The 24,050-nt window shown below is 36.8% G+C and overlaps 2 protein-coding genes across 3 annotated transcripts; both read left to right on the forward strand.

Annotated features, from left to right (window-relative positions):
• Positions 1-16,684: 16,684 nt before the first annotated feature.
• Positions 16,685-18,895, forward strand: LOC108364891 (uncharacterized). The gene is made up of 2 exons (XM_017618759.1): positions 16,685-17,346; positions 17,426-18,895. The coding sequence occupies exons 1-2, from the start codon at positions 17,122-17,124 to the stop codon at positions 17,807-17,809; spliced, it is 609 nt and encodes a 202-aa protein (XP_017474248.1). The 5' UTR covers positions 16,685-17,121; the 3' UTR covers positions 17,810-18,895.
• A 3,218-nt stretch (positions 18,896-22,113) lies between these two features.
• On the forward strand, positions 22,114-23,804 carry LOC108364892 (uncharacterized). Of its 2 annotated transcripts, XM_017618761.1 has the most exons (4): positions 22,114-22,695; positions 22,756-22,956; positions 23,127-23,306; positions 23,386-23,804. In XM_017618761.1, the coding sequence occupies exons 2-4, from the start codon at positions 22,894-22,896 to the stop codon at positions 23,767-23,769; spliced, it is 627 nt and encodes a 208-aa protein (XP_017474250.1). In that variant the 5' UTR covers positions 22,114-22,695; positions 22,756-22,893; the 3' UTR covers positions 23,770-23,804. The 2 variants fall into 2 exon arrangements, with proteins under 2 accessions (XP_017474250.1, XP_017474249.1); XM_017618760.1 differs by having other exon boundaries at positions 22,114-22,956.
• The last annotated feature ends 246 nt before the right edge of the window (positions 23,805-24,050 follow it).

Genomic DNA, 24,050 nt, shown 5'->3' on the forward strand with positions numbered 1-24,050 from the left:
GCATCCCTGCTTCCAATAACTTACAAATATAAAAATGTGAAATATCGAGGGCTTGAATTCATTAATACCCTCTATCTGCAATTTGCACAAAAACTAATTTGTGATTTTAGAAACCATCTGGGACTTATTACCTGTCGTTATATAAGGTAACATTAATATCACTGATGACAGTTAAAGCTTAGGTGGATTTTTATATCAGAATCCCATCTTTGTGAAAAGTGTGCAGATAGGGGGTATTATTGAATATAAACCCTCGATGTTTAAAATATATAAAAATTTTATTTCAACGTATACAAAAAATAAATCTACCTGCGTTACAGCACGTCGTGAGACGGGGAAGGGGGGACCGGGGGGAGCCGCGGCGTAGCGTGACGTGGTGTGCGCGCCGGTCGCGCTGGTACGCGGGACGCGAGCGGTGTGGCGCGCTGACGCGGGCCGCCGCGAAGCTAAGCAAATTTAATGTTTGAAAGAGAAATAACGTTAATTGATTTTATTTCGTTTTTAAAAAGGTAATAATGTCAATTGACTTTATTTCGCACCAGGGTGGGAAATAAAGTCAATTGGCCTTATTTCCGTTGATCTTATTACCTGTCACCTTTTATTTATCCTAAAATCCATCCTAAAATGCAAAAATTTGAAACATCACAAATTGGTGAAAAATTCTTTTGTTCATGTACTCGTGTGTAAAAAATAGAAAATTCTTAGAATTATAAAAGATATTAACATTTTTGAAAGATTCCAAAATTGTTCCACTTTTCTGAACTTTTCCAAAATTTTGTATTGATATAACAAAGTTTGAGAATTTTAAATTTTTTTAAAATTTTGAAAAAGTCAACGTCCAAAGATTTTTTGAATCTTCAAGAATTACGAAAAAATTTTAAATTTTCAAAAACGACGAAATATAAAAATGTCTTCAACATTCGAAAACTTTTAATTTCGTTTGATCAATTTTATATATTTGACACTTTTACTTAGAAAATTTTTTTTAGAATTCCTACAATTCTCAAAATTTTTGAAAAATAAAAAATTTCTAGAAACCTAGTATTCAACAGTATATTGAATTATTGGGATTTCCTAAAATTTCTCGAATACACAAAGTTTTGAAAGTTTAGAAAATTTTGGAATTCCGCTCTAGTTATCAAGAAATTAAAAATTATCAAAACTCTAAAAATTTTAAATTGCGGTGATTTTAAATTTATATACACGATATATGTTGAAAAATTTTCCGCCACGGCCCCCCCCCAGAGATGCTGCTGGGTCCGCCCCTGCTATATGTCGGAATTGGGTCGGTGAAATTCAGTGACTGGAGCGCAAAGCGTAAAAAGGTTTTCTGGCCCGCTTGAGCCTATCAGAGCTAAATCGGCGAGAAAAGGCAAGCACTGAGTAAAACTTAGCAATGGTGTAGTTTAGGTGACTGAAATAAAAGTTTTGCGTCAAAGAGCCCATTTCTACCAAAGGCTTAATTGCAGTTACGAACTCAGGTGAGTTCCAAAAATGTTAAAACAGATTAGCGCTTACACATATGTTAGTGTTTGGACGACTATTTTTTATTTTATTATTATTATTTTTTGATGTTGGGTTAAACCGGGCTTGAACCCTGGCCCTGCGGAATGGTAGCGCTCACTGCTAACCACTACACCACAGCGGCTGCAACTTTCGTTTGCTTGTATTTAATATGGCCAATTACCTCTATCGATAGTGTGTGATAGTTCTTTAAAAAATATCTTTTACAAAATCAGTAAATCGCTAGCTTAGAGTGAATAGTTGCTAAGTCCATCTTTTTAAATTTTACAGGAGGAAAAAAATTTCTCATAGCTATATAGAATTTTGCAAAACTTTTAGTAATGGTTAACGTGTTTAAAGCAAAGCAAAATGGTATTGTCGATTGAGGGGAGTAGACTGAAAAAGATCGTTCAATTCATTTTAGGACTACCCTAATATACATACATACAACAAGCGTTGACAACAATTCGCGAGACAGACAGGCATGCTTATGCAGATTAAGTAGCACACAAATGCGCATAATAATTTTGCTCTGCCAGACAGCAGTAATGCGAATTGACGAACCGCAGTGCGTGGGTTCGGGCCTCACTGCCCATAGAACTTTCATTTATTTCTTTTTTATTCATTTTTGTACAGGGATGGAAAATAACCATTTTTTTTTTTTTAATTTTAACCAAAAAAATCAACAAGTTGTAATCGGCGTAAAACAATTTTAACTATGCTCACGTACTTGTGTTCGTACGTCCTACTGGAATTTACAATGATTTTATTTTTCGAGTTAAATCAACAACGACTAAAAATGATAATTAATATTTGAGTTTCACTCAAAGGAAACTATTATTACTTGAGTTCGATCAAAAATAATGATTATTTTATGATTTTTATTTTTTCGCTCAAAGTTAATAGTTATTATTGAGTTGAATTTTTTCACTTAAGAATAATGATCATTCAAAAAACTCAAAAGCTATACCAGCGTAATTTCCGACGTATCTTTTCAGAGGTAGTGACACGCTAATAAAAGGAATAATGCCGAAACCTTTCAGGTCAAAATTTCAGTAGGTTGGGTCTGTATAGCATTTTCAATTTTATAAATAATCATTATTTTTAAGTGGAAAAACAAAACTCAAAAATAATGATTATCTCTGAACGAAAAAAATCATAAGATAATCATTATATTTGATCGAAAAAATAAAAATCAAATAATGATTATTTCCGTTGAGCGAAAAAACAAAACTCAATAATAACAATTATTTTTAGGCGGAAAATATAAAAAACCATAAAATAATGATTAAATGCTGATTTTAAATTAATGTAATCAATGTATTCTTATAGTTTCGAGTGTTTTCATTGATCCTGGAAAATTATATTGACCTCAAAAGGAAATAACCCATTGCCCGAACTGCAAAAGGAAATAACCCATTGACCGAATTGCTGAGCTGCGAAGGGCCTGCCATAGAATGCGGAGACTCGCAACGCGCGCTCGTGGTAGACCCGAGGCGCTGACCAGAGCTGCAGCCTACAAAAGCGCAAAGAAAGCACTTGGGGCCGAGATACAGAAGAGCAAACGGAACTGCTGGAAAGCGCTATGCGACGAAGTGGATCGCGATCCCTGGGGCCAGGGATACAAAATAGTGATGAAAAAGTTCCATACATCATCACAGGCGATGGATGAGGCCCGAGTTAAGAATATAGTGGATGCGCTATTTCCCACACACCCACTAAGAGCCGACACAGTGTTCGTCGAGGAGCAAGCCGAGGCACCACTGTTTTCGACAGACGAGCTGAAGCTAGCCCTGCGAAGCATGAAAGCCGGCAAGGCTCCAGGCCCAGATGGCATACCAGCGGAGGCAATCAGGTTAGCAGCGGAAACGAGCCCTGATCTTCTGCTTAACATGTACAACAGCTGCCTTAGGGCCCGGGTTTTCCCAAGCCAATGGAAGAAGGCGAGACTGGTGCTTATACCCAAGGGCAAAGGGGACCCAAACTCTCCTTCATCCTTCCGGCCACTCTGCATGCTAGACACAGCAGGCAAAATGATGGAGAGTCTGCTCAAAATACGCTTGACGTCAGCCATAGAAAGCGAGGGAGGCCTTTCACCCCGACAACATGGCTTCAGGAAGGGACACTCAACTATAGGAGCAATTGGCGAAGTAGTCGAGGCGGTACATAAGGCCGAAGAAGCCTGCCACCAGGCGCGGCCAATAGTGCTGCTAGTCACACTGGACGTCAAGAACGCCTTCAACTCGGCAAGATGGGACGATATGCTGGAGGCCTTGGAACGGTCATTCAAGGTTCCAACATACTTGCTAGATATGATCCGGGACTACCTCAGAGACCGTTGGCTTTTGTACGACACAACACAAGGTCAGAGAAAGAGACGTATAACCGGCGGAGCGGCACAGGGGTCTGTACTTGGCCCGGACCTCTGGAACGCCACGTATGACAGTCTGTTGCGCACGGAAATGCCGGAGAGCGCCTTCCTTGTCGCCTTCGCGGACGACGTGGCAGCCGTCATAACAGCAAGAAATGTCCAGCTAGCACAGCTCAAGCTAAACCAGGTCATGCGCAACGTCAGTGGATGGATGAGCGATCACGGTCTGCAATTGGCTACAGCCAAAACGGAGATCGTGCTCCTCACCAGGAAACGGATCCCAACAATTATAAATATAATGGTCGGACCTCAACCCGTGACGACTTCTAGGTCTACAAAATACCTAGGGGTGAAGCTTGACAGCAAACTCACATTCTGGGAACACATCCATGGAGTATGTGAAAAAGCTGCGCAGAGCACGGCGGCTCTAAGCCGGCTGATGGCAAACGTGGGCGGCCCGAAGCCATGCCGCAGGAAGCTTCTGATGACAGCGGTCCAATCGGTGCTCCTGTACGGGGCAGAAATATGGGCTGACGCATTGAAAGTCAAAAAATACCGGGTTCAAATGTCTTCGGTACAGCGCAGAGGGGCACTACGCATTGCTTCTGCATACCGTACAGTGTCCGCGGACGCGGTTCTAGTTATTTCTGGCGTCATGCCAATTGAGCTACTTGCTTACGAGCGAAAAGAGATTTACAATCTCAGTGCCGAGATAGGTCGAGCAGCTGCCGCGGCAAGGGCGCGCGAGCAACTGATCCAGCAGTGGCAACAAAACTGGAACGCGAGCACAAAAGGTCGATGGACACACTCCCTGATAGCCGACCTTCAAACATGGCTGAACAGACCACATGGGGAAGTCGATTTCTACCTGACGCAATTCCTCACCGGTCATGGTTACTTCCGAGAATATCTTCATAGAATGGGAAGGGTGGACTCACCGTTCTGTCACTACTGTGGAAACGTCGAAGATAACGTGTACCACACATTCTTCACCTGCGAACACTTCTTGATTTCGCGCAGAATGTTGGAAGAAAGACACGGAGACATTACTCCGGACAACATAGTTGGGATAATGATTTCCAGCGCAGAAAAGTGGGAAGCAGTTGCGAGATACGTGAAATTCGTACTCCGCTGCAAACGAGAGGACGGTTGTCTACTGAGGACACCCGAATGAAACGCCCCTACAAAAGAGCAGCCCCAAGGCTCTAACAGCGCGCTCCTGCATCTGAAGACATGCAGAATTGCGGTGCCAGATGCGGGATTCTTGCGCGGGCGGTGGGAGTTTGGGTTTTAGTGGGTAGCCCAACACGCTTCGGTGGGAGTCCCACACTCGGGGAAGGTAGTATAGAGACTAGCGCCCCCGGCCAGTGCATAAAGCATTTCCCTCTCCTACGAAAAAAAAAAAAAAAAAAAAAACCCATTTTCTTACATGTAATTCCTATGGGGAAACTAAATGCTCGACGCGGGACCTCTTACAATTGTCCTAGAGGGTGGAGATACATGGAGGATTATTACTTTTTTTTTTATTTTGACGTGGTCTAATGAGCATATTAAGTTGCGATGAATTTTGTTTGCTTCTTTCTCGCGCTAGTGGAAAAACTAAAAGGAAACAAATTTTCTATGATGGTTTACGAGAGCACAGACATTGATTGACCTTAACAAGCATATGTGTGGCCGATTTTACGACGAAGATAGCGAACGGGTTGTGGTTAAGCTGCTAGATCTTCTCCTAGTACGCACTGACTGCTCTGCAGATGGTCTTTACAAGACTTTTAAAGAACAAGTACCTATCTCTTTGTTTTCCATTTGACAATATAATCGGGAACTATAATAAAAGTTAATACTCTGAATTCATAGTCTGAGTAAGTATTTTATACTTTTTCTACATAGTACATACATACATAGTACATAGGTATGTGCACCATTGGGTGCAAGTGTGATGGTCGGTCGTTCAAATTCTTTCGCATTAAGACTACCTAGTGACCTCTAGGTGCACTAGTTGTGAAATGTATATGTCATTCTGTAGCCATTATCGCCAGTAAAGCTTGTTTGGTACTGCCCAGAGCACCTGTGGATCTTTTTGCGGCAGATAGGTACGTATGCCTCGGGAAGCTCGAAGAGATGTGCAGAGTTAGAAACTCTACAGGAATTGCTGATCGGGAAGAAGAAAATCTGAAGGACTTGTTCAACTAGATGGCTCTAACATCAAAAATGCGTTGAAAGTGTGTTAAATAATTGGGATGTGCTTTTGGCATTCTTTAAGAAAGCTGCCGCGCAAGACAAACTAAATCTACGGAATCCATTTTATCTGAGCTCAGTAATGGGTGCAGCAAGATTTATTTATATTTTCTCAAGTGCGTTTTGAACTACTTTAATACCCTAAACGCACTTTTCTATTTCAAAGAGCCATTAATACAAGTCCTACAACGCAAATCTGTTAAAACATTTTTAAGTTTAGGTCAAAACTTTATTAAAAAAAACCGGAGCTTAACATTCCCTGTGTTGTAGATCTCCACACGTTTATCTCCCGATTGAAGATGTTTTCCTTGGCCATGACTACAACGAACTCATAAATAAAATTCCAATAATGGCTAGAAAATTAGAATGGGCTATCTGCAGTTTTCTATAATCGCATTGGAAGAGATACAGCGTAGATTACCTGTGAAGGCAGCTATTTTTAAAGAAATGAAGTTTTCATGTCCCGAAGTTGCAATGGGGGGAAAGCAAACAAAAACGACTTGCAATTTAAACATATTTTTGAAAATGTATACGTTTACTCTAATCACATTTTGCAGGAATGGAGAACATTTGAGTTTAATTTTTCGGAGGAAGAAAAAAAGTCCTTTTGAACATGGACGTTGAAAAATTTTGGAGCAAAATGAGTAATTTAAAAAATTTGAATGACAACTATATTTTTCCTAGTTTATCAAAGGTACAAAGTTTGTTGCGACTCTGCCTCATGCCAACGCAGACTCGGAAAGGATATTTTCCATCATCAGCGATGTACGTACAAAAAAACGAAACCAACTCAGTCACGAAAATTTAACCTGCATTTGCATTATCCGCTCCAAATTACAAGAGAAAACCAAAACTGCTGCACTTTTCAGCGTAAAGAATCACATTACAAAAAAAAATATTATATCATATCGAGCCCTAACCGCCAAAAGAGCGTAAGCGACAACATGCTCGATTTTTTGTTTTTTTCAGAAATCGATTACTTACGACCATACGCACCAGCTGTCAAAATTTCAAAGTCCTACGAAGTACCGTTAAAGCATAAACAGACGGCAGCGTTGATCCGGATCAACTCGTTAATTCGGAATTATCTCGGGAATTAACTGCAGTTGATCTGGATTAAGTCCTAGAGTTAATTCCCAAACTTAACTTGGATCAAGGGACTTTTCGATGACAACACTGACCAAAACTCAGAGAGCGTAGAATACAGGGAAAATGCAAAATTAGCATGGACATATACCTTTTCATCGGTAATGCAGTCGTCACTAATACTAATTCAAATAGGAATCCAATTTAAAATGAATAAGAACTTATTTCGGTGACTAGTTTTGCAGTTTCTTTGTGTTCTTCGCTAACTGAGCAAATAAAGCAACCGATTGCTTCATCCGCGCTAGCCGAGTGGTGAGAGCTGCGTTCTACAAGCCTGTAGGTCCCAGGTTCGATCTTCGGTTGGAGCGATTGCGAAAAAATATTGGTTTTTATTATTTCTTTTATATTTCTAAATTTTATTTGATTTATGTATTTAATTAATTTTAATTTTATTTGCGTTTGTTTTATTTTATTTCACATTTTTTATGTTATTATTAGTTAATTTAAATTTTTAAAAAATTAAATGAATATTCTACTGGCCGTGGGATTCGAACCTGCGACCACGCGGCTCGTTAATCCGCCTTACTGCCGTCTGTCAAGGCACAATTTTGATCATATTAATTGCGGCGTTAATCCGGTCAACATTGCCGTCTGTCTATGCTTTTACAAAGTTAACAACAGAAAACAGTTTTGGCGTAAGTGCTTAATTGTACTCTGTTTGCAGTTTTTTTGTGCCCGCATTGTCGGGTAGGCCTTTTTCTCCGGGAACAATTTTTCATTGCAGAGGGGAATTGCTACATTTTTGTGTGAAAGTTTTGAAGTGCCTCTATTTTTCTTCCAAATTTGGACTATTAACAAACAAGGGTAAATTCATAGATTATGATTTTTAATCAAAAGGATAAGAATATAATTCATGTATATGGTCTGAAAATACCTGGTTATTGCAGAGCTTTACTAAAGGCGCACTCGTCCTATATAGCGCCACTGATTCTTCTGAAAAGCTAGTAGAATAGGAAAATTCTGTGTTTGTTTCTTAAAATATTGCACTCCAATAAGGTAAAAAAGGCTCATCCTCTGCCCTTTGATGCTTTGTCAGGCGAGATGATTGCCCTGAAAAGCAGAAGGTTGCTTAATTAATTTCTCCCGACGGCTTTTTTCCCTCCATTCCCGCCCAACCGACACGAGGGGCGTAGTCCACATGACGTACGGAATATTTTTTTTTTTTTGGTACCGAGTAGTGGAAACAGGAGTTTGTTAAGTATTGAGATCTAAAACTATTCAGCTACAGAATCAAATTCATCAGCTGGTTGGATATGCTTAAGATAGTATTTCAATTATTGAGAGTGGAAGTAATAGTTTTCCTCATAGTAAAAACCGAGTCCGGTATGTCAAACGAGCTGGAGTGAGAGTTAGAATCTTGACATAACCCACGGAAAGATTCGTTTAGTTCAAAATTAGTTTTGCATGGCTTTAAAAATAGAGGTCGACAGTGTCTTGACACTCAAGAGGGAACATTAAAATTTACCTCAGCCAGGAGGGCCGTGTTATTAATCAAGCCTGTCATTAATTTTACGATACATATTATACCTAGCATTCCTCTACAACTTGTGAGTGTAGGCAAATTTATGAGTTTTAGACGACTTGTGTAAGGGGGGAGATTGTAATCTGAATCCCAGTTAAAATTACGCAATGCAAAAAACAAGAATTGTTTTTGAATTGATTCAGTCCTTTCTGAATGAACTTGGTAGCGGGGATTCCAAACAATAGAACCTATACTAGAAGGTCTAACTAAAGTGGTAAAAAGAGCTTTTGTAACATAAGGATCTTTGAACTCTTTTGACCATCGCCTTAGGTAGGTAGGTTGTCGCGGTCGTCTGTAAGACACACTTAGGCTCAGGGCCCATTGTGATGCCGCATGTTGGATCAGCAACTCCCAATACCTCCTAAAACCATTTTGAACTTTGAACGAATTTTAGAAGATCCCTGATTTCGACGCATCTAAGGTCCTCCAAGTTGTCGAAGAATTGCCTACCGAGAGTGGAGAGTCTTCGTCTAGATAGAGCAGGGCATTGACACAACAGGAGCAGAATCGTTTCCTCCTCTTCTTCATCTTGACAACTTCTACAGAAGTCATGTGAACGTAGGCCAAGTCGATAGGCGTGCTTGCCAATTAGGCAGTGTCCTGTTATGACCATCGCTTTACAAATGCAAAAACGCCTCTGGCTTTATTGACTGTAACATTAATATGATGGTTGAAATTGAGTTTGGAATCCATTGTGATACCAAGATCGACAAAATTGGATACCTGCTCCACATTATAATTTGATATTGAATAAACAGCTGGTTGAACAGCCCTCCGAGAGAAACACATAACTTTACATTTTTGAAGGTTTAGTGGCAAAGATCCGCTTGTAACAAAGACCTTTCTTCGATAGAGACAATGTTTTAAAAAGTTTCACATCATCGGCATACAAAATTTTTGAATGTTTTATTATAGAAGAAATATCATTAATGAATATCAGGAACAGAATCGTACCACGGTGGCTTCCCTGAGGAACTCCTGAAGAAACTTTAATGATGTTGGAAGAACAATTATTAACAATAACTGTTTGTGTTCTATCAGAGAGGTAAGAAGAGATTCATTGAAGAAGACTGGGCTGAAAGCCGATTAGGTCGAGTTTACGTATGAGTAACGAGTGACATACTTTGTCAAAGGCTTTACTGAAATCGGTGTATATTACGTCGGTATGAGCATTTTCTCTAAAACGGTTTGTGATATGAGTTGTAAACTCCAATAAATTAGTGATAGTAGATTTTCCCTTAGAAAACCCGTGTTGAGATTGTGAAATTATAGAAGATATAGAATATGTCAGCTGATTAACAATAATTGCTTCGAATTATTTGGGGATAGCGGAGAGCTTCGCTATGCCTCGATAGTTTCCTATAAAGGACCTGCTGCCGTTTTTGTGAAGTGGTATTATGAAAGACTCGTTCCAGGCTGACGGAAAAACGCCATGTTTTAGTGATAAATTGAATAGAGTTGTTAAAGGCTCGCAGATGTTCTCAGCGCAGTTTTAAGGTTTTTAAATAGTGTAAAACTTCATCGGAAGATATTACTGGAATATAAGCAGAGTTGATTGCACAAAGCTCGTACGGATAGTCTCCACTTATAGGGAAGTCTACAGAATAATTGGACCTAAAGAACCGAGCAAACATGTTGGCAAAAAGTTGGCTGTCGCTAGACACAGTGTTGCGATAATGCATAGCGGACGGAAAACCATGTGCCTTACGCTTTGAATTTACGAAACCATAAAATGATTTAGGATTGTTAATTAAATTCTTCTTAATTTTACATAAATATGAATTATAACATTTCTTATTTAATGCAAAGTAGCTATGCCGCAAAACTGAGTACCTTAGGTAATCACTGTGTAAGCCCGTTCTTTTATACAGTTTAAAAGAATGTGACTTTTTGTTTTTAAATTTTTTAAGCTCTTTAGTGAACCATAACTGTGTTGGTTCTTCATGAACAATATTAAGTTTTGGCACATGCTTTCGAAACAAATTGAAAAGGGTATCATTAAAGTGCTCAATGCTACGCTCCACGTCTTCTCTATATATTGGCCAAGATAACTTTGAAAGTTCTTTGTTAATTTTCCTGAAATTTGCTTTCGCAAAAACATATCTAGTACTTGAACTTGACTTATTATTATGTATTTCATTTATGATTTCGTAGCTTAACTCAAGAGCAGGATGGTATGCATCTTCCGGCAAAACTAGGGGATCACACCGATTAATAGAGGCCTTCGGAACAACATCAACGTAAACGAGATCTAAGACCTTTCCAGACTTACTTGGACATATATTTATTTATTTGAGGAAAAGTTCAGCCATTTCCTCCAGAAATACATTGTAACTCTCTCTAGATGAACCTGGTACAACATCGGTGCCAATGACGTTCCATGAAATGTATGGCAGATTTAAATCGCCCAAAACAATCATAGAATTGGATGCCGTAAGCATTGCATTTACGGTCTCAAGTAAAGAAACTAGCTGCATATATACCGATACGGCAGAATTAGGAGGGATGTAGCAAAGAGCTAAATAAATATAAGTCTTTCCAGCCTGTACACGTATACATTTAAATTCGGTATATTCAATGACAGGAAGACTAACTTCCTCGGATGGTATCGATGAATGCACCGCAAAAAGAACACCACCGCCGATTCTGCCCACGCGGTCACTCCTGTATATTTGATATTCATTTGGAAGAATTTCGGAATTAAAAATATGAGGTTTGAGCCATGTTTCGGTCAAGGAAATAATATTATAATTGCAGTCAAAACCTTTTAAATATAAGTCAGTTAATTTGGTATTCAAACCTCTAACGTTTTGATAGTAAATACTTAAATTAGACTTGCGAGTTAGTTTTTTGAATCAGAATTAAGATTAGAAATTTTAGCTACGTTATTATTACTTTTATTAGGTTTATACTCAAACTCGCGAACAAACGCCCCGGTCGGCCAAAATGAACTATTTAGTAGTGAATCAAAATCTTCGGAAGCTACATCAATTTTAAAAGAAGAAATATCGCGATCGTATTTAAAATTAAATTTACGAATAAATACATCTTTAGTTCTAATTTTAGTCGATATGTATGACTTTATATCATCCGAAGAAGTATCTTTAGCAAATCTAGAGACAAAGATTGATCTTCTCGGAGGAATTACAACCAACTTTTTGGTAATGATGTCTGATGTGCAGGGTTCCGAATTATTCGGAGGAACTAAGTTAGACAGTGTAGCTTCAGATGTTGATGGCAACACTGTTAAATCAACGGTTTGATTGACGTTATTATTTTTAGANATAACTCAAGAACGGAATGGTATGCTTCCTCTGGCAAAACTAGGGGATCACACCGATTAATAGAGGCCTTCGGAACATCATCAACGTAAACGAGATCCAAGACCTTTCCAAACTTATTTGGACATATATTTATTTGTTTGAGGCAAAGTTCAGCCATTTCCTCCAGAAATACATTGTAACTATCTCTAGATGAAACTGGTACAACATCGGTGTCAATGATGTTCCATGAAATATGTGGCAGATTTAAATCGCCCAAAACAATCATAGAATCGGATGCCGTAAGCATTGCATTTACGGTCTCAAGTAAAGAAACTAGCTGCATATATACCGATACGGCAGAATTAGGAGGGATGTAGCAAAGAGCTAAATAAATATAAGTCTTTCCAGCCTGTACACGTATACATTTAAATTCGGTATATTCAATGACAGGAAGACTAACTTCCTCGGATGGTATCGATGAATGCACCGCAAAAAGAACACCACCGCCGATTCTGCCCACGCGGTCACTCCTGTATATTTGATATTCATTTGGAAGAATTTCGGAATTAAAAATATGAGGTTTGAGCCATGTTTCGGTCAAGGAAATAATATTATAATTGCAGTCAAAACCTTTTAAATATAAGTCAGTTAATTTGGTATTCAAACCTCTAACGTTTTGATAGTAAATACTTAAATAAGACTTGCGAGTTAGTTTTTTGAATCCGAATTAAGCTTAGAAATATTAGCTACGTTGTTATTACTTTTATTAGGTTTATACTCAAACTCGCGAAGAAACGCCCCGGTCGGCCAAAATGAACTATTTAGTAGTGAATCATAATCTTCGGCAGCTACATCAATTTTAAAAGATGAAATATCGCGATCGTATTTAAAATTAAATTTACGAATAAATACATCTTTAGTTCTAATTTTAGTCGATATGTATGACTTTATATCATCCGAAGAAGTATCTTTAGCAAATCTAGACAAAAAGATTGATCTTCTCGGAGTAATTACAACCAACTTTTTGGTAATGATGTCTGATGTGCAGGGTTCCGAATTATTCGGAGGAACTAAGTTAGACAGTGTAGCTTCAGATGTTGATGGCAACACTGTTAAATCAACGGTTTGATTGACGTTATTATTTTTAGATGTAGACCTAGTTGATATGGCTTTAGATAGCGGAGGTTGCAATGCCTGAGGGCATGGAGAAGAAAGATTAATAAGTTCCAAGGACTGGGATGGAGGATTTTTCTGACTACATTCAGTGACTATCTTTTTAAGTGGACTAATAACACGCCTACCTTTATTTTCTCGGCTATAATCAGAGTGTGGAGGGTATCGAGACATGTAAAAGACTTAAACATTTTTTCGTAATGCCTAAATTTCTCAACAAGAACCGACAGATCCTTCCCGATCTCGAAAACCCATTTCTGGACTGCCTAATGAATTTAAATAAATCAACTTCGGTTGATCAACATTGTTGACAAGACCAACGAAGATCCTTTCCCTCATTAATAGCGTCTAACACCCTACCGCTCAAACCAGCACAATTTATATGGGCAATCCCATCGCAGAGCCAGCATGACACATAGGAGTCGCTTTTAACGTGGCAATTGGTGTAAATACACGACATGTTTGAAATGATATTTATGTATAGGTTTTAGAAGCAAAAAAGTAAAACAGTTTTGAAAACGACGTATAAATCAGAGAACCAATCAGCTGGTAAATATCGATTTGAAAGCTATGTAGCGAACAGTTTTAAATACACTGTATGTTTGACACCTAATAAACACAACGCAAACAGCTGTGACAAAGATGAAACAGCAGAAATCACAAAAAGAGCAAAATCACTGCGCACAAACAAAAACAATTGTATAACAACAATATCACAGCGCACGGCAGTGCGCGCGAGTGACGAAAGCAGCCACAGTAGCATGCTGAAATGACTCGCTTTTATACATATACACAAGATTTGGAAGTTTTTATCCAGACGTCCAAGAGACATGTTTGAGGTATCGTTGCAAAGGTCTTGTAGAGTGTGTCCAGAAAATTTATTCAAGTTTCATAAACGATTATCTGAATTCTTAAAAATTAGGCTAAAGTGTTGCGAATCAAAAAACGTTATTTTGCTTTTGCCGGTTTAAGGGGGTATGAGGGTACACCCGACATACTTAGTGTTATTCTATAGGGCAATACCTTTCAAACGATACCTTATATATTGAGTTCCGGCTACTAGTTGTAAAGATATAGAGCTAAATGTGTTTTGGTTCGTGTCTCCACTACGAGATGCTTTGCGATGTTTGTAGCATCTGTACGTACCTTCATTTAATTTTTTTAAAACTTTCAGGAATTAAAGTACAAAAAAAACTAGGATGGTTTTGTTCCAGGATGTTTCGATTCGTATTCCTTTGTGGCTGGTGCCTGAAATTCGAAAAAAGGCAGGTCACTGAGGCCGCACTGCTCATTCCATACCATTCACGTCGATATCAGTAGAAGGGCCTTAAAACAAGCTATCTCATGCGGTCTTTTGCGTTTATGAAGTATAAATATGTCATAACGTTATTGCTTAAAAACTAAAAATCGGGCTGCTGAAAATACAGATTTCGAGAATTTTCTCAAAAACTGGTCAGTCGATTTTATTATAAGTTTCCTCAAGTCTAGCCCAAAACCCTAGCTTTCATTTGGCATATACCTTATATCTGGAAAAATTCTTGTTGTGGAGATATTATGATTCAAATTGAAAAATTGTCGCTCCGGATAGCGAAAAATGGTTAAAAGTTAACATATTCGTCTAATTTGGTTACTTTAAGTTATAAACGTAACATATTCAATTTCCCGCAAAAAACTGACCGTTCCCCTATGCCCCCTAAACTGAAGTTCCCTGCAAAGCGGGAGAATTTCCCGTGAGTTGACTTCCCTGTACGCGATACATAATTAAATAAATAAGAAATCTTTTTATTTTTACTGATTTCTTTGTTTTCTTGTACATACGTAAGTATACATGTATGTCAGTATTGCCAGTTTGCGGGATTTCGCCCTTTTTTCGTGATGTTATGACTAAAAAGGGCGAATGAGATTTTCTATCGAAAAACGGGATTTTTTGCATACCATACCAAGCAATAAAATTTACAGCCCTATTCCTGCCTTGATTGACAATTGTCATCGGCGGACAATTGCCATCTTTTATTGTCACTGCCATTTGTTGCTGATATTCCTAACCAAAGATGACAAGGTGAAAGCTTTTACAACTCACCATTCATGGTGAAAAGTTTGTTGTTGCGGGAACAGCTGATCAGCGTTCATATTCAAATTAAACAAGTAAGAATGTCTAAGTTCGGGCGGAGCCGAACATTAAATACCCGGCGCAAGTATTAAATATATGTTTTTTCACCTTTCCGAAACCTTCCGCTAGATGGTAAGCCGGGGTGTATCAGTTTTGAGTAAATTAGCGTCCTCCAAATTCGAAATATTGAAGTTTCAAGCATTTCTGAAATTTACTGTTATATGAGAAGCGGCCGTTATTTTAGTCCGATTTCAATAATTTTCAACTTTTTGCTTATATGTGGCAAGCACAATAACCACACCGAGTTTGGTACAAATTAGTAGAACGGTTACCGATATACATATATGTGATCATAAGTGGGCGGTGCCACGCCCATTTTCCAAAATTTTACCATAAACGTATTTCTTGGTAAAGAATTGTTGCAAGCATCAATTTTGAATAAATTAGCTTCAATATTTACTGATTTATCGAAGATTTTGTATTTCTCTAAATTACCGTTATATGGGATGTGGGCGTGGTTATTGTCCGATTATAGAAATTTTCGGCCGTTTGGTATGTTGTGCGAAGGCCAACAACTGTGCTAAGTTTGGAAGAAATTGGTGCAGCGGTTACCAAGATATACACATGTAACCATAAGTGGGCGTGGCTACGCCCATTTTCCAAAAATTTATAATATTCTTTTTTTTCGTCTAAAAATTATTGTAAATGTCAATTTTGAGTGAAATATCTCCAGTAGTTACTAAAATATCGCAGTTTTCGTATTTCTGAAAATAACCGTTATATGGGAAGTAGGCGTGGTTATTGAGCGATTATAGAAATTTTCGGCCGTTTGGTATGTTGTGCGAAGGCCAACAACTGTGCTAAGTTTGGAAGAAATTGGTGCAGCGGTTACCAAGATATACACATGTAACCATAAGTGGGCGTGGCTACGCCCATTTTCCAAAAATTTATAATATTCTTTTTTTTCGTCTAAAAATTATTGTAAATATCAATTTTGAGTGAAATATCTTCAGTAGTTACTAAAATATCGCAGTTTTCGTATTTCTGGAAATTACCGTTATATGGGAAGTGGGCGTGGTTAAAGTCCGATTTCGCCCATTTTCAATACCAACCTACCTTGGATTAAGGGAAACCTACATACCAAATTTCGTTGAGATATCTCAATTTTTGCTCGAGTTATCGTGTACACGGACAGACGGACAGACGGACAGACGGACAGACGGACGGACAGACAGACATGGCTTAATCGATTTCTTTTTTCATCCTGATCATTTATGTATACATTTGTCTATATCTATCTCGATTCGTTTTGGCTGTTACAAACAACCGTTATGTGAACAAAATTAATATACCCTTGTGCACAAGTGCGCTCGGGTATAAAAATGAGCAGCGAAATACCAGAAAAGTGAGTATTTATGTGAAATAGTTAAAATTTAGTTGTTTTAAACCTTTTAACATATTCCAGACATCCAAAATACCACCTACCGAAAATCCGACCACACAGGAGCAGCTTCAGTGTTATGTGCAATTTTGCAAGGACCATCCGGAGCTATAAACGGGAAAAAACAAGCCAAGTTCTCCGAAATTGATAGAATCTCTGTGGATGCAGCTAGCGGAGAACTTAAATGCAATGCGTGGGCCCACCCGCACGGTAGCGAAGTGGAAAGAAAGTTTTTTTTTGAAATTTGTATATTTACGACGGAACGGAGCAAACCTGCTCACATAAATGCATAAATATGTTCTTATATAATTTGTATTTCATGTATGTACATAGATACATATATTTCTTTTAATTATGATTGTACACATGTGTGTATGTGCATATATACCTCATTTACAGACATTAACCGGATGGAAAAACCAGCTGCGGAGCAGAGCACGAAGGGTCGTAGAGCATACAAAGGCAACAGGTGGTGGACCACCGACAGAATATGTGTCCGAATTCGAGCAACAAGCGCTGAAAACATTTGGGGTGGCAGCAGTATATGGTCGCTTAAACATGGGTACATTGGGGCATGAGGTAAGTTTCCGTGATATGCAGCTTTCTAAAGTATTTAAGGAATTTCACTTATGTACGTCAAATTATAATTTATCATTAGGAACCAACGTGCAACTCCCAACCACTAGAAATTGATATAATTGAAACCGAGGTGGTCATACCCAATGACTTAGTTTTGTCCCCGATGGCCGCTGGAGCTCAAGACTCTACACTGCTTCAAACACAACAGACTCCCGTTTCCGAAACACTCGGCTTAAATGATACCCCTACTGCCTCGACAGGTATAAAAGACCACAATCCACGAGTGAAAACAACGCAAGCCGTAGCAAGTTTAAATGCTGCACTGCATAGCCTTAAAGTTAAGGATGAAAGAGATGCTAGTCAGCATGAGCTCCTGGTTGCTACGCTTCAACAGCTGAACAGTTCAGTAATTGAGCTGACCGAAGTGATAAAGAAGCTGAATGCTAACCTTGACCTTTCATAATTTTAAATATAAAGTGGAACTATTTATTATACACTAAAATTTTTATTTAGTTTTTTTATCAACAAGAAATGTTATTATTATTTTTATTATTAAGAATATTTACATATCTATGTATATGTATGCAGTTACTCCCAAAATTGAGTATATGGAGATTTCCTATTGTTCACTTGGTTTTTCATGTTAAACATTTTTTGTTAATTATTTATTAAAATATAACCTATATATTAAGAAATACCACATAAATCGAAGTTTGAAACTTTATACGAAATTTAGAATATTTTCTGCAGTTTTGTCGAAATTATAAACTATTTCATATGAATTTCTAAGTAAATTTAGAGTATGGAGTGTTATTGCTTATTGGATTTTACTATAATATTGTACAAGTTTTAAATGTCTTAAAACTTAAAGTTTTTGTTGGCGAAATTATGTAGAAAATACATAATTCATATACAAAAATCTGGGAATACTTTATATTGGAAGAATATGCCTAGCACCGTCAGCAAAAAAATAGCAAAATCAATTTTAAGACATTTCAATTTACACATTATTATACTAAAATGCAATGGACAATAATACTGTATACATACTCATATGAAAAAGTTTTTGATTTCGACGAAACTGGAGAATTATTTTAAATTTCGTATAAAGTTTCATACTTCGATTTATGTGGTATTTTTTAATATGTAGGTTATATTTTAATAAATAATTAACAAAAATTGTTTAACATAAAAAACCAAGTGAATAATAAAAAATCGCCGTATACTCTATTTTGTGAGTAAATAACTCCCCTTTATTTTTTACAATATTAACAATAATTTGCGTGATACATTTTTGTCATTAACTGTTTATAAAAATATAGTAAATTATGTACTAACTATAAACCATGTAAGTGAAAGTTTAGAACTTTCTGCACAATTCAGGAAAATTGAACAAATTTCCTCAACTTTTTGAACTTATTCAGAATTTTTAGTTTGTGGCGTATTCAATTTTAGTACAATAACGTTGAGGTTTGAAAGTTCTGAAAATTTTCCATTAATTTTTGACAATTTTTTTCTATCTATTTCTACAATAGAAAATGCGCAAAACCCTCCACAAAAAAAAACTCAAAAATCAACGGGATTTTTCAGAATTTTCAAACCTCAACGTTAGATATTGTACTAAAATTGAATAGGTCACAAAACTGCATACGCAGTAAATTTCTAAAAATTCTGAGTAAGTTGAAAATTTTGATGAAATTTGTTCAATTTTCCTGAATTGTGCAGAAAGTTACAAACTTTCACTTACTTGGTTTATAGTTACGGTGACCATCCGTCCTTTATTTTAAAGGACAGTCCTTTATTTTAACCCCCTGTCCTTTATAATTTTTTTCAAAATAAAGGACACCTTTTGTCCTTTATTTCTTAAACTGTCCTTTAAATCGGCTCTGCATTTTTCAGAGGTAAATTTTTAAACGCAGAATATGAAAAATAAAAATCCCTTATAAAATATAATGAAAACCTTCGCCAGTTTGCTTCGCACCCGACTTAAGGGTTTCTATTTAATCGGTTATCTTTGTACAATCTACAAAGCACAGGGAAAGTTGTGCCCAGGATCGTCTCGTACGTTGAGTTTCCAGTTCCACTGAAAGAGAACAGTAAACCCCCTGCTACACAGTGGTTCAAAACCGGCATTTAGTGTTCGTAATTCACTGGAGCCTTCATTTTTCACTTCATTTGATTAATTATAATTTTTTTATGAAAGCTTACAATATTTGCAATGGACCAGATGAGCCTGATTTCTGAATTTTTATTTGATTATATTAAATTTTTTTGTGCAAAATGCAGAAAAAGTAGCAGTTTTGAAAAAAATGTATTTTCCTGTTCCAGGTAATAAATGTTACATAACAGAAAGTTCAAAACAATTGTATGGTTCACCCAAACCAGAAAAAGTACACAAAAAAATTTTGAAATGTTATCAAAATTTTCACCAAAATAAATTTTTTTTTGCTTTTCAGTAAAAACTGGTTTAAAAATTAAGGCTACGGTGGATTATGACCATAAAATTCCAATTTTGAACCACTGTGTGCTGGCTTCGTCTCGCAGTATGAATTATGATAAACGCATTTTGGTAGCAATGAGAAGTCCTTGAAAAGGATTTGGCTTCATTTATCGCTACAGCAGGGGAACTTGTACAATTAAATAATATAATCAACTGATAAATATTTGATTTAAATTACGATATGGGTAAGGTACTTTTATCATATAAATTGTATTCCCAAATCATTTTGAAAAAAATGTCCTTTATTTTACGATGATTAATATGGTTACCGTATGTATAGTACATAATCTACTATATTTTTTATAACAGTTAACGACAAAAATGTATCGCGCAAATTATTGTGAATATTGCAAGAAATAAAAGTGTGCTATTTACGTGAGCGCCAATGTACATGCATATGTACATATGCATACAGAGATGAAGTACAAATACAAGTATGTGAGGGCAAATATGAATTGGAATAGTCAAATAATAATTACACTTACAGCGTAAATCTCGATGCAGTGATTTTTTGTTAATATTCACAATATTTCTTAAGAAAATGAGTACCCCACAAAATTATTAGAAACAGTACTCAGATGTTTATATTTTAAAGTTTTATCAGAAAATTAAAAAAATTTAAAAATATTAAAAAGTTTGAAGTTTTGATAACAATATTTTGGAATTTGTTGAATTTTCACGAATTTCGCACAAAATTTTGCAGCTTTGATTTACATGGCCTATGTCAGTGAATGAACTATATTTAAAAATAATAATTGAAACTCAAAAAATCGTATCAGTTTGAAGTTGCAAATATCTGGCTACTGTTTCATTAGGCTTCACTGTATAACAATAATTATACAACAAAAAATATACATATATGCATACCAATATGAATTGAGATTTTTATGGTGTTGTTTAATTATGCATGCAACATACTCTGAATATTAACTAAAAATCACCGTATCAAGGCTTGTATAGTTAAGTATGTATGTTATGTTTTGTGATCTAGCTAGAATAGCTATTTTTTGTTATTAATTCTAAATGTTTTTTTTTTATTGCAATTAAATAGAATTGTTATATGTAAGTATATGAAAATTTGCCAAGTAAATAATTTTTTTTATATCAAAATGATTTATTGTCATGGGCATATTTTTGAATTTTATATTATTATTATATGCGCTTGTCATTCAATTTATAGTGCGTGGGAATGTAGTGGCAATAAATAAATGCAAATTCAATTTTAATCTTTAAACTCTACAGTTGATGTAATGTAAGTAATAGCCTTTACGAATACTTATTTATGTAGACTAATGAATTAAATACTATAAAAAAATCTGCCTTATCCTGAGTTTCGCCCGAAAAAAACTTCTCCCGAAAATTTTTATTCCACCCATAGTAAATACATGGAAACCAAAAGTAAAAAGTGAACCGGTTCGGGGGAAATGAAAGTCATGATAAGGCTGAATATTTACTATGGATAGAAAACGCAGCGGTGGCACAGTGCAGAAGAAACAGCAAAAAACTGGGTTGTTATATCACCAGGCAATATGGTGGTACGATGCAGCAGGAACAGCAGTATAGAGCTGGTTGGACATTAAGTCAAAATTTAATAGAAAATATTTTAACTTTACTGGAAATATCGTAAATAGAATATATANTGCATATTTTTGAGTTTTATTTGTTTATTATATGCGCTTGTCATTCAATTTATAGTGCGTGGGAATGTAGTGGCAATAAATAAATGCAAATTCAATTTTAATCTTTAAACTCTACAGTTGATGTAATGTAAGTAATAGCCTTTACGAATACTTATTTATGTAGACTAATGAATTAAATACTATAAAAAAATCTGCCTTATCCTGAGTTTCGCCCGAAAAAAACTTCTCCCGAAAATTTTTATTCCACCCATAGTAAATACATGGAAACCAAAAGTAAAAAGTGAACCGGTTCGGGGGAAATGAAAGTCATGATAAGGCTGAATATTTACTATGGATAGAAAACGCAGCGGTGGCACAGTGCAGAAGAAACAGCAAAAAACTGGGTTGTTAGATCACCAGGCAATATGGTGGTACGATGCAGCAGGAACAGCAGTATAGAGCTGGTTGGACGTTAAGTCAAAATTTAATAGAAAATATTTTAACTTTACTGGAAATATCGTAAATAGAATATATACCTTGTTTATACCAACACATAAAGCGCTTTGACCCAGTTCGTTGTGATTCAAAACGGAAGCATAAACCAACTTTCAATACGCTCAGAAATTCGAAAGTGTATTGACTCGAATTTGTTTTCAAATCGCTTTTTTATTTCTCACATCGGTTAGAAAACTGGTATAAACACATCAATAGATAACTTACCCGGTTTACCTTCAAGTGCGTCGTGCTTTTATAGTGAAGATATGTTTCTTGCCCTTACTCTTGCTCCTTCTCTTGAATTGCTATTTTCTGCAACTTCGTCGTATTCATTAACTTACTCAAGTTCGTTTAGCACTTCGAACCCCAAGTCCGCAGCGACGCCGTGTTTGAGAAGGATATTGTGCAGAATTGCACAAGCATAAATAATATTTCCGGCTCGCTCGTGAGAATAATGCAAAACTCTATGTTTTGCCAAGCACCTAAAGCGGGACTTTAAAACACCAAAAGCTCTTTCAATGCAATTTCGAGCCTTTGCATGTATGGTGTTGTATTTAATCTCCTTTGCATTTGACGGCTCTGCGACTGGAGTTAGAAGCCATGGTTCCAGTGGATAACCATGATCTCCTAACAACCAATTGTCGCGTTGACTGTTATAAGTCCTTAGTAAATGAGTACGTGTTGGAGATTTAGTCCAGATTCCTGAGTCATGACAAGCAGCGAAATACCAGAAAAGTGAGTATTTATGTAAAATAGTTAAAATTTAGTTGTTTTAAACCTTTTAACATATTCCAGACATCCAAAATACCACCGACCGAAAATCCGACCACGCAGGGGCAGCTTCAGTGTTATGTGCAATTTTGCAAGGACCATCCGGAGCTACAAACGGCAAAAAACAAGCCAAGTTCTCCGAAATTGATAGAATCCCTGTGGATGCAGCTAGCGGAGAACTTAAATGCAATGCGTGGGCCCACCCGCACGGTAGCGAAGTGGAAAGTAAGTTTTTTTTTGAAATTTGTATATTTACGACGGAACGGAGCAAACCTGCTCACATAAATGCATAAATATGTTCTTATATAATTTGTATTTCATGTATGTAGATACATATATTTCTTTTAATTATGATTGTACACATGTGTGTATGTGCATATATACCTCATTTACAGACATTAACCGGATGTAAAAACCAGCTGCGGAGCAGAGCACGAAGGGTCGTAGAGCATACAAAGGCAACAGGCGGTGGACCACCGACAGAAGATGTGTCCGAATTCGAGCAACAAGCGCTGAAAACATTTGGGGTGGCAGCAGTATATGGTCGCTTAAACATGGGTACATTGGGGCATGAGGTATGTTTCCGTGATATGCAGTTTTCTAAAGTATTTAAGGAATTTCACTTATGTACGTCAAATTATAATTTATCATTAGGAACCAACGTGCAACTCCCAACCAGTAGAAATTGATATAATTGAAACCGAGGTGGTCATACCCAATGACTTAGTTTTGTCCCCGATGGCCGCTGGAGCTCAAGACTCTACACTGCTTCAAACACAACAGACTCCCGTTTCCGAAACACTCGGCTTAAATGATACCCCTACTGCCTCGACAGGTATAAAAGACCACAATCCACGAGTGAAAACAACGCAAGCCGTAGCAAGTTTAAATGCTGCACTGCATAGCCTTAAAGTTAAGGATGAAAGAGATGCTAGTCAGCATGAGCTCCTGGTTGCTGCGCTTCAACAGCTGAACAGTTCAGTAATTGAGCTGACCGAAGTGATAAAGAAGCTGAACGCTAACCTTGACCTTTCATAATTTTAAATATAAAGTGGAACTATTTATTATACACTAAAATTTTTATTTAGTTTTTTTATCAACNCTGGTTGCTGCGCTTCAACAGCTGAACAGTTCAGTAATTGAGCTGACCGAAGTGATAAAGAAGCTGAACGCTAACCTTGACCTTTCATAATTTTAAATATAATGTGGAACTATTTATTATACACTAAAATTTTTATTTAGTTTTTTTATTAACTAGAAATGTTATTAATATTTTTATTATTAAGAATATTTACATATCTATGTATATGTATGCAGTT

The sequence above is a fragment of the Rhagoletis zephyria genome, unplaced genomic scaffold (genome assembly GCF_001687245.7).
Source record: "Rhagoletis zephyria isolate East Lansing unplaced genomic scaffold, Rhagoletis_zephyria_1.1 Rzeph_scaffold_01701, whole genome shotgun sequence".
Classification (NCBI taxonomy): domain Eukaryota; kingdom Metazoa; phylum Arthropoda; class Insecta; order Diptera; family Tephritidae; genus Rhagoletis; species Rhagoletis zephyria.

Excerpts from the sequence above, each read along its gene's own strand:
- LOC108364891 (XM_017618759.1), top strand. The coding sequence starts at position 17,122 with ATGATTGTACACATGTGTGTATGTGCATATATACCTCATTTACAGACA. Across the intron at positions 17,347-17,425 it reads TGGGTACATTGGGGCATGAG|GAACCAACGTGCAACTCCCA; the intron begins GTAAGTTTCCGT and ends ATTTATCATTAG.
- LOC108364892 (XM_017618760.1), top strand. The coding sequence starts at position 22,894 with ATGCAGCTAGCGGAGAACTTAAATGCAATGCGTGGGCCCACCCGCACG. Across the intron at positions 22,957-23,126 it reads GCACGGTAGCGAAGTGGAAA|ACATTAACCGGATGTAAAAA; the intron begins GTAAGTTTTTTT and ends CCTCATTTACAG. Across the intron at positions 23,307-23,385 it reads TGGGTACATTGGGGCATGAG|GAACCAACGTGCAACTCCCA; the intron begins GTATGTTTCCGT and ends ATTTATCATTAG.